Below are 11,147 nucleotides of genomic sequence, written 5' to 3'. Positions count from 1 at the left end.
ATGGGCAACTTCTCGACTCTTTTCATTGCTTTGTACATCTACCTCATGTTTGTTTACAGAACACATCATAAAATTATAGAACATACAAGATAGAAAGACAAAGTTGTTTATTATCAACAGAAAGTAAATTCATTCCTGAGAGAATATCACCCCAATGTGTAACACAGCAACAATCAGATAATGTTTTGGTATTTTACCACTTAGCCACTAAACTTAATTATTGAATACCCTTCTATAAGACACTGACTTGAAACCCATGTCTTCTAGTTAAAAGTTAAGATCTGGGGTTAAAAAAATGACAAGTGGCTGTGTCACCCATAGCAACCAATCGGATTCCAGCTATCATTTATACAGCCCATTATAGCACAGTGATATCTAGAATCTGATTGGTTCTATGGGCAAAACCTCCACTTTTGTTTTTGACTAAGTTTTAGTAAATGTACCTCCTTGTATAGTAATGAGGGAGTTGTAATACCATTCAGAAAGCTTTTATTGTGTTTAGGCTGTTGTACTTCGGCTCTCTGCTACCCCTTTCAGACTGCCAGCTTGTAACCCGAGTTATTGCACATGAGCGCGTAGTAACCCGGGTTGCTGTGCGGTCTGAAAAGGGCCAGGGGAAATATCCAGGGTTGAATATCCAGAGACCAGGGTTGAATACGGCTTCAGCCCAGCTCGCTGTGCGGTGTTAACTGGTTTCTGGGTCGATGCGATCCGTTTCCCATTCACACTGTATCATCTGATCTCCTAGTGCCGCCCCACCACGCATTGCCTCTGATGTCACTAACCCGGTAATATGCCGGGCTCGGGACATGAGTGTGAATGGGGCTCAGACGGGAAGCACCCGTGTACGGTTCCCAGGTGCGACCCGCCTATTGCGGTCTGAAAGGGGTATCAGTTTACTATATAAATTCATCAAAGTAAATTTTCCCTATCATAACATATCTATATATACGAGGTTTTTGTTATATATATATATATCTATATATACGTATAAATCGCGTGAAAGGGTCTTTAGCAAAAATCTGAGAAACTAGAACACTGCGTATAAACATCAACAGATACTTCATATAAACCATCTGGCCACACTTGTTAATCACACTTAAAGAATCCTTGTATCCAAAGCTTAAAATTCAGTTTTGGGACCAATATCCCAGGTAAAATCAAGTCCAAAATGGTTACTTGTCCGGACTGAGGTGTTCAGGGATGCTCCCCAATTTATTGTGTGCACATGTTGCAGTTCCTCTTGCTCCTGCACTCTAGGTTGCAATTTGACTGTAACGTTGATGGTCAACATGTTGCTGCTCTGAAAAAGACCAATGGCCAAATGTAATAGCCGGCTCCCGCAAATTACGGGGTAAAACATTTGGCCCAAGTTGATAGGAGAATACAGGATGAAAACATAATAGAACTACCGCGGATCCTACCATACTGTAGGAATAGTAGGTGCAGGGGGTGCGGCTGCCATGGGGCCCAGCCCTCCCCCTGCACCCAGTTATGCTGGGTGCACACTTAATGTGTAACCAGCACGACATGGCGGGCGGCTGGACCCGGTATGTGCAAGTGCATACACATTTGCTGATGCTGGCAGTGATGGCAGGGGCCATGTTGACAGCTAGTGATGTCACCCGTCAGCCCTGCATGTAGAACCGATGGAGGATGTCGCGTGAAAGCACACAGTCAGCGACATAGTGGGTACACACTAGACGATGTGCCCAATATGACGGTCCTATCTGCCGGATCAGACAACTTATCGTCTAGTGCAGTGGTAGGCAACCCTGGTCCTCGAGAGCTACCAGCAGTTCATGTTTTCCAGCTTACCTAGCAGGTGCAGTCTTTACTCACTGACACATTTTAAAAGAACCAGAGGTGGAGCTAATTACTTAACTTGTGACTCTGTGAGGAGACCTGGAAAATTTTAACTGTTGGTAGCTCTCGCGGACCAGGGTTGGCTACCCCTGGTCTACTGTGTACCCAGCTTTAGACTGCGTGCCAGCCACTCTGACATCACCTCCTGTGCCCTGTGGCTTCTCCTCTTTAAGCAGTGTGCTGCTGCAGGCAGATCTGCTTTCAGTGTCCCAGCTGGCTCTCTCTGTCCTCACTGATGCTGTGTGCGGGAGCTGTGCAGGCAGGGGGAGGGAATGGGACACATTGAGTTTTGGTGAGATGCAGGGGGTGGAAGTAATTGGGTTGCAGGGGGGAGCATTAAAAGTTTGCTATTGTGGTCCATTAGGCATAGCTATGCTCCTGGATGGGATGCAGTTAAGTTCCCTACAGTCAGGATCCCGGCAGTTGAAATACAGACGCCAGAATCCCAACAGCAGTCAAAATGCCCACTAGGGTGTTGGCCCACGCCAGCACCCGAGGGGGAATAAAATAGTGTTTGCTTGCCACCGTGCCTAAAGCGTGGTGAGTGCAGCGAGCATGCGAGGGACACGCTGCGCTCGATGTTGGGATTATGACCGCCAGGATCCCGACTGTCGGGAAATCATACTGAATTATCCTGGATCCTGTCCAGTCTATTTTAAGATGGGTTTCATGTTATTCACCAACTGGTCTGTACAGGATCAAAAAAAGCAGCTTATATTTTAGATGCTGACCCAGGCAAGGAGTATAACTTTTCGGCTTTTGCATTTGTTGTCTATTAATAGAAGTCCAAACACAAAAGTAGAAAAATGTTAGCGTATAGAAGTAAAAGTTATCAAACATGTCAAGAAAGCAAGACGTGCACATAATAAGACACCATGATTAATAGTTTACAAAGAAAAGAAAATATTTTAAGCAATCTGTTGTGTACACACTGTAAAATATATATATATTTTGTGAATAACTAATATGTAAAGCTTAGAAAGAAAGAACCTCTAATTAACATGTAGAACTAAAATCTTTTATTTGGCAGTGGAAGAAATTCAGTTATAAAGTGGAGGATACAGTGTGAATTTGTGTATGCGGATAGGCTTGAAGGTAATATAAAAGTAGTAAACATTTATTAAAGCTTACAATTTTCTTTACATCTGTCAGAAAACAACAATACACATGAAAAAATGAAAAAGTAGATTTAAGGTCACGTAACAGGTACAGTAACATTTTAATTGGAATTCGGGTGTATGCTGCTTGTAGCAGATTTAAATTATCTTTGCAACATTGAGGCAATAATGGCAGTTATATACAGTAAATGATTCAAAATTATTTAAAGAATTATTACACCATGTTCAAAGAAAAAGAAAACTTTGCAGAATTTAAATTTACAAATAACAGCAAATATTGATCTTTGTAACGATCTCTAAGTTTCATATTATATTTAGATTTTGATAACCAGTCATTAGAACAAAAACATCTACGATTATAGAAAATGGCAGGCCACATAATATACTTAAAGTAAACCGTCACTGAATCCTCTAATTATTATTTTGCTTAGTACAAAGTGCATTGTATTTTTTATTCAGCATTATGCGGTAAAGCAAAACAAAAACAAACAAAAAACACACTAGAGGATCCAGTGAAATATTTACTTTAAGTTACTTACAAACATTTTTTTTCTTAATCTTTCCTATGAAAGATACTGTAATATTGCATATTATTTTAATATATTAATAGATACTTTAATTTAACGCACAACACTTAAACATACAGTATAACTAATAACTTGGTATATGCAGCTGATGTAATATGGAAAGGCAAGATTTTTGGCACAAACTCTAGATTTCGGGTAGCGATTCTGAGAACACTGGATGTCCAATTCTAGGTCTTCCATTAATAGCAATAGTGTTTGAGCGTATAGTGATCTGGAACAAAAGAAAATATAATAAGATACTGTACATTTGAAAAAACATTTATCTACAATAAAAAAAACAATGTAGCAGTGAATATAAAATATTTGCAGAAAATAAAAGTGTTTCAGTCAAGATAGCCAATAAGATTCAATAAGTATAAGAATTAAATTTGCTCCATTTTTCTACAGCAATGTTATTAACACAAAGGGCTTCGGAGTAGTCTCCTAGTGGCAACTTAGAACAGCCTGAGGCAACTTTAATTTGGTAATTCTCTAACTCCAACGCCTGCACTTTCTCGCTATTTAAAGGCACCAATATATACAAATATATGGAGTGTAAAGGTTTAGACAGTGTTGTTTATGCTCAATATAATATGCCTCTAGCAATGTTACTGAAATAGACAGCAAGGTTAAATATGGATCTAGGCATAACATAATCAGCCTTATTTATAATATACTTCTATTTTGAATTTGCATTACAAAACCTAAAACTGCGATAAAATAGAATTTTGAATAAACAGCCCAAAAATACTTGGTAATGAAAAATTTGGAAAATGAAGCAAAAGGAGAAATAGGATTTTTATACCTACCGGTAAATCCTTTTCTCTTAGTCCGTAGAGGATGCTGGGGTCACCATTAGAACCATGGGTATAGACGGGATCCGCAGGAGACATGGGCACTTTAAGACTTTGAAAGGGTGTGAACTGGCTCCTCCCTCTATGCCCCTCCTCCAGACTCCAGTTATAGGAACTGTGCCCAGGGAGACTGACATTTCGAGGAAAGGATTTATTGTCAAACTTAGGTGAAATTCATACCAGCTCACACCTCAACCATGCCGCACAACATGGCATTCAACAGAACACAGGCCAATGGCATGAACAATTGCAGCAACATGCTGACAATAAACGTAACACAACATATGTGTAACCAGAACTAATAACTGCAGATACAGTACGCACTGGGACGGGCGCCCAGCATCCTCTACGGACTAAGTGAAAAGGATTTACCAGTAGGTATTAAAATCCTATTTTCTCATACGTCCTAGAGGATGCTGGGGTCACCATTAGAACCATGGGTTTATACCAAAGCTCTAGAACGGGCGGGAGAGTGCGGACGACTCTGCAGCACCGATTGACCGAACTTAAGGTCTTCATCGGCCAAGGTGTCAAACTTGTAGAGCTTTGCAAAAGTGTTTGACCCCGACCAAGTAGCTGCTCGGCAAAGTTGCAAAGCCGAGACCCCCCAGGCAGCTGCCCAGGATGAGCCCACCTTCCTAGTGGAATGGGCCTTCACTGATGGTAATGGTAATCCAGCCGTGGAATGGGCCTGCTGAATCGTGATACAGATCCAGCGCGCAATGGTCTGCTTGGAAGCAGGACACCCAACCTTGTTGGGAGCATACAGGACAAACAGAGCCTCTGTTTTCCTAATCTGAGCTGTTCTGGCGATATAAATCTTCAAAGCTCTGACCACATCCAGAGATTTTGACTCAACGAAGGCGTCAGAAGCCACAGGAACCACGATAGGTTGGTTTATGTGGAAAGAGGAAACCACCTTCGGTAAAAATTGCTGACGTGTCCTCAATTCAGCTCTATCTTCATGGAAGACCAAATAAGGGCTCTTGTGAGACAAGGCCGCTAACTCAGACACCCGCCTTGCAGATGCCAAGGCCAACAGGATGACCACTTTCCAAGTGAGGAATTTCAACTCCACCTTTCTTAAAGGTTCAAACCAATGTGATTGAAGGAACTGCAACACCACATTAAGATCCCATGGTGCCACTGGAGGCACAAACGGAGGTTGGATGTGCAATACACCTTTCACGAAAGTCTGAACTTCTGGAAGGGAGGCCAATTGTTTCTGAAAGAAAAACGATAAGGCTGAAATCTGAACCTTAATTGAGCCCAATTTTAGGCCCGCATCCACACCTGCTTGTAGAAAATGGAGAAACCGTCCTAGCTGAAAATCTTCCATAGGTGCCTTCTTGGATTCACATCAAGAAACATATTTCCTCCAAATACGGTGGTAATGTATAGACGTTACCCCTTTTCTGGCCTGAAAAAGTGTGGGAATGACTTCACTGGGAATACCCTTACGGGCTAGGATTTTGCGTTCAACTGCCACGCCATCAAACGTAGCCGCGGTAAGCCCTGATACACGCATGGCCGCTGTTGTAACAGGTCCTCGCGCAGAGGAAGAGGCCAGGGATCTCTGATGAGTAATTCCTGAAGATCTGGATACCAAGCCCTCTTTGGCCAGTCTGGAACAATGAGGATTGCTTGGACCTTTGTTCTTCTTATGATCTTTAGAACTTTTGGAATGAGAGGAAGTGGAGGGAACACATACACAGACTGAAACACCCACTGCAATCGCTTGAGGGTCCCTTGACCTGGAACAATATCTCTGAAGCTTCTTCTTGAGACGAGAAGCCATCATGTCTACTTGAGGAACTCCCCAACGACCTGTCACCTCTGCGAAGACTTCTTGGTGGAGCCCCCACTCTCCTGGATGGAGATCGTGTCTGCTGAGGAAGTCTGCTTCCCAGTTGTCCACTCCTGGAATGAAGATTGCTGACAGAGCGCTTGTATACTTTTCCGCCCAGCGGAAAATCCTTGTGGCTTCTGCCATCGCCGCTCTGCTTTTCGTTTCCGCCCTGACGGTTTATGTACGCTACTGCAGTTACACTGTCCGACAGGATCAGTACAGGCAGACCTTGAAGAAGATGTTCCGCTTGTAGTAGGCCGTTGTAGATGGCCCTTAGCTCCAGAACATTTATGTGGAGGCAAGCTTCCTGACTTGACCATCTTCCTTGGAAGTTTTCTCCCAGTGTGACTGCCCCCCAGCCTCGGAGGCTTGCATCCGTGGTTACTAGGATCCAGTCCTGGATTCCGAACCTGCGCCCCTCTAGGAGGCGAGAGCTGTGCAGCCACCACAGGAGTGAGATCCTGATCTTGGAAGACAGGATTATCCTCCGGTGCATGTGTAGGTGGGACCCGGACCCCTTGTCAAACAGGTCCCACTGGAACACTCTGGCATGGAACCTGCCAAACTGAATGGCCTCGTAGGCCGCAACCATCTTCTCCAACAACCGAATGCATTGATGGATTGACACTCTTGCTGGTTTCAGAATTTGTTTGACCAGACTCTGAAGTTCCAGAGCTTTTTCCACTGTAGTTCTGTGTCCAATATCATTCCCAAAAATGACAACCGCGTCGTCGGAATCAACTGTGATTTTGGCAAGTTTAGGAGACAACCATGTTGTTGAAGAACTGTCATGGAGAGTGCAACGTTTCGGAACAACTGGTCCCTGGATCTCGCCTTTATCAGGAGATCGTCCAAGTATGGGATAATTGCGAAGAACCATCATCTCCATCACTTTGGTGAAAATCCTCGGAATTGTGGATAGACCAAACGGCGTTTGAAATTGGTAATGACAATCCTGAACTGAAAATCTAAGGGAAGCCTGATGCGGAGGATAAATGGGAACATGTAAGTAGGCATCTTTCATGTCCACCGACACCATAAAATCCCCTTCCTCCAGACTGGAGATCACTGCTCGGAGAGACTCCATCTTGAATTTGAATCTCTTTAGGTAGAAATTCAGGGATTTCAGGTTTAGGATTGGTCTGACCGAGCCGTCCGGCTTCGGGACCACAAACAGGCTCGAATAAAAACCTTCTCCCTGTTGTGTTTACGAGAAGGGGAAATATATATATATATAGTATGCTGCGCTGTGTAGAGCTGCCCGGGTTTTCTAAATCAAAAAGATCAATATTGGTAATTGTGACCCAGCGCTGTGTGTGTAGTGTACAAATGAATAATACATAAAAATGGGGGAAAATATATATATATATATATATATATATATATATATATATATAATAAAATGAAAAATAATAATAAAAAATAATAATAAAAATAAAAAATTAATGAAAATTGATGAAGCTACCTGAAAAAAAGAGAAGAGAAGAGAGAGAGGAGAATATGGGGTAAGGAATTTTTATTTTTAATTAATTTTTTTATTTTTTATTTTTTTATCTTTTAATTATTTTTTATTTATTTTTTCTATGAAATTTTACCTTTATTAATATTCCTTTCTATTTTTCATTTTACTTATTCATTCTCGTTCTTCACCCAACTAACTATCTAATTTTTCTATTTTTTCCATTTCTATAAGTGCAACCGCTTTTGTAATATTGTTTTTAACCCTGGGAATATTTTAGCACACAGAAATTCCCATTTTACCATGTGGATGCCGCCGGGAACCTCACTTCCGGTTCCGGCCACTTCCTGTTTTTTAAATAAAGTGATCATATAAAAAGGAGCCCAACTACACAACCAGACACACTTCCTTGAGAAAGAATCCAGTCTGGATTCGAAACGCGTTGGAGAGTGAAGTAGCTTGACACAGAGGACGAAGTTAGCACCGCCGCCGCCAGCACCCGAAATTACCGGAAGTAAACATCCGAACTTCCGGTTACGGCTAACCGGCGCAGAGAGCGGCCACAGCACAGCGCTTGAAGTAGGGTAAGATAGGGACAGTATCTACCCACAGAGACTGTGTACATTTTGACTGTATCCAAGTGTCAACAAGCTCCAAAAAACACTAAAGAAGCTGTAAACATTAGCCCTTGCACTTACTAAGAAATTTTCTTTTCTTCTATCTTTTCCTTATCCCATTACCGCTATTCCTTACCCCATATTCTCCTCTCTCTCTTCTCTTTTTTCAGGTTGCTACATCAATTTTCATACATTTTTTATTTTTATTATTATTTATTATTATTTTTCATTTTATTATATATATTTTTTTATTTTTATTTTTATTTTTTCTCTCCATTTTTATGTATTATTCATTTGTACACTACACACACAGCGCTGGGTCACAATTACCTTCTCCCTGTTGTGACTGGGGAACTTTGACGATAACTTGATTTTGACACAATTTTTGTATTGCGTCGCAAACTACCTCCCTGCCCGGAAGAAAAGCTGGTAAGGCAGATTTGAAAAACCGGCGAGGGGGGATGTCTTGAAACTCCAGCTTGTACCCTTGGGATACTATTTGTAAAATCCAAGGATCTAGGTTCGAACGAACCCAAAACTGACTGAAGAGATTGAGACGGGCCCCCACCGGTGCGGACTCCCGCACAGGAGCCCCAACATCATGCGGTGGAATTGGCAGAAGCCTGGGAGGACTTCTGCTCCTGGGAGCCTGACAAGGCTGGAGATCGTTTACCTCTTCCCCTTCCTCTAGTAGCAAGGAAGGAAGAAAGAACCTCGGACATTTCTGAATATATTGGGCCGAAAGGACTGCATCTGATAATGGTGCAGTTTCTTTTGTTGTGGAGGAACATAAGGTAAAAAGGATGACTTACCCGCGGTAGCCGTAGATACCAAGTCATCAAGGCCGTCTCCAAATAAGGCCATACCTTTATATGGTAGAGATTCCATACTTTTCTTGGAGTCAGCATCAGCATTCCATTGGTGAATCCACAACGCACGCCTAACTGAGACAGCCATGACATTGGCCTTTGATCCCAAAAGACCAATATCTCTCGCAGCTTCCTTAAGGTATGCTGCAGCGTCCTTGATATAACCCAGCGTCAAAAGGATGCCATCCCTATCTAGGGTATCTATATCAGATGACAAGTTATCTGCCCACTTTTCGATAGCACTACTTACCCACGCAGATGCAATGACCGGTCGGAGTAGTGTACCCGTGGTCACACAAATGGACTTCAACGTAGTTTCTTGTTTACGATCCGCAGGATCCTTAAGGGCAGCCGTGTCAGGTGACGGGAGAGCCACCTTTTTAGACAAACGAGACAAGGCCTTGTCCACGGTGGGAGGTGACTCCCACTTTTCCCTATCCGTCGAGGGAAACGGATAAGCTGCCATAATTCTTTTGGGAATCTGAAACTTTCTGTCAGGACCTTCCCAAACTTTTTCAAATGGCGTGTTCAGTTCATGAGAGGGAGGAAACGTTATCTCAGGTTTCCTTTCTTTATACATACAGACCCTTTTATCAGGGATAGCTGGGTCCTCAGTGATATGTAATACATCTTTAACCGCCACAATCATGTACTGAATGCTTTTAGCCAATTTTGGGTCTAACCTGGAATCGCTATAGGTCGACACTGGAATCAGTGTCCGTGTCGGTATCAGTCTCTGCCAACTGGGCCAACGTACGTTTTTGTGACCCTGAGGGGACCTGACTTTGGAATAACATATCTTCCACAGATTTCTTCCATGCCTGGGTCTGCGACTCAGACTTATCTAGCCTCTTACTAATAAGAGTCACATTAGCATTCAAAGCGTTCAACACATTTACCCAATCAGGTGTCGGCGGTGCCGCCAGGGTCACCCCCGCAGCCTGTGTCCCTAATACAGCCTCCTCCTGGGAAGAGCCTTCAGCCTCAGACATGTCAACACTCGTGCACCAAACACCCACAGACACTCCGAGCATATACGGGACAGACCCACAGTAAGTCTGTCAGAGAGACACAGAGGGGATTTGCCAGCTCACAACCCTGCGCTGAGAAGACGGGTCTGAAAACGCCAAGACAATGCCTCTGACCTATAGCGCTTTTATCACATATATAAATACTGCACCAATTATATGCCTCCCCCCTCCGTATTGCACCCCTGGTACTTGTCAGTGAATAGGACCAGCGTCTCTGCCACTTGTGAAGAGGAAATGGCGCCGTGAGCTGTGAGGAAGAAGCTCCACCCCCGTAATGGCGCGCTTCTATCCCGCTTTTCTCAATATTTATACAGGCGGGGATTGGGACAGTGCCGCGGCACTAATGTCCCCTCTTGCCAGTGGGCTTAATGAGGATGTTTTTCCAGCTGCCCAGGGTATTCACAGACTTTGCCATGAAGCTCAAAATTGAGCTCAGGTGTATCCTGTTTCCACTGATCATCCCTAAGATGTTCCTACAGCTTAAATTGGAGTCCACCTGTGGTAAATTCAGTTGATGGAACATGATTTGGAAAGGCACACACTTCTCTATATACTGTATGGTCCTACACTTGACAGTGCATGTCTGACCACAAACCAAGCATGAAATCAAAGGAATTGTCTGTAGACCTCCCAACAGCATTGTCTCGAGGCACAAATCTGGGGAAGGGTACAGAAAAATATCTGCTGCTTTGAAGGTCCCAACGAGCACAGTAGCCTCCATCATTCGTAAATGGAAGAAGTTCGGACCCACCAGGACTCTTCCTAGAGCTGGCCGGCCATCTAAACTGAACGATCGGGGGAGAAGGGCCCTAGTCAGGGAGGTGACCAAGAACCTGATGTCAGAGCTACAGCATTCCACTGTGGAGAGAGAAGAACCTTCCAGAAGGACAATTATCTCTGCAGCAATCCACCAATCAG

General features: G+C 43.3%; 1 protein-coding gene across 4 annotated transcripts in view; it reads right to left on the bottom strand.

Moving 5' to 3' along the window:
* Window positions 1–2,870: 2,870 nt before the first annotated feature.
* Window positions 2,871–11,147, bottom strand: part of COBLL1 (cordon-bleu WH2 repeat protein like 1) — a 275,238-nt gene continuing 266,961 nt past the window's right edge. For all 4 annotated transcript variants that reach the window (XM_063933618.1, XM_063933617.1, XM_063933620.1 and 1 more), the window contains one exon: window positions 2,871–3,782. In XM_063933618.1, coding sequence (XP_063789688.1) covers window positions 3,696–3,782 — 87 coding nt within the window. In that variant the 3' untranslated portion in view covers window positions 2,871–3,695. The remainder of the gene's footprint in view (window positions 3,783–11,147) is intronic.

This window comes from Pseudophryne corroboree, chromosome 7 (assembly GCF_028390025.1).
Source record: "Pseudophryne corroboree isolate aPseCor3 chromosome 7, aPseCor3.hap2, whole genome shotgun sequence".
Taxonomy (NCBI): domain Eukaryota; kingdom Metazoa; phylum Chordata; class Amphibia; order Anura; family Myobatrachidae; genus Pseudophryne; species Pseudophryne corroboree.
The sequence above is the reverse complement of the archived record's forward strand: the minus strand, read 5'-3'. Positions and strand labels throughout refer to the sequence as shown.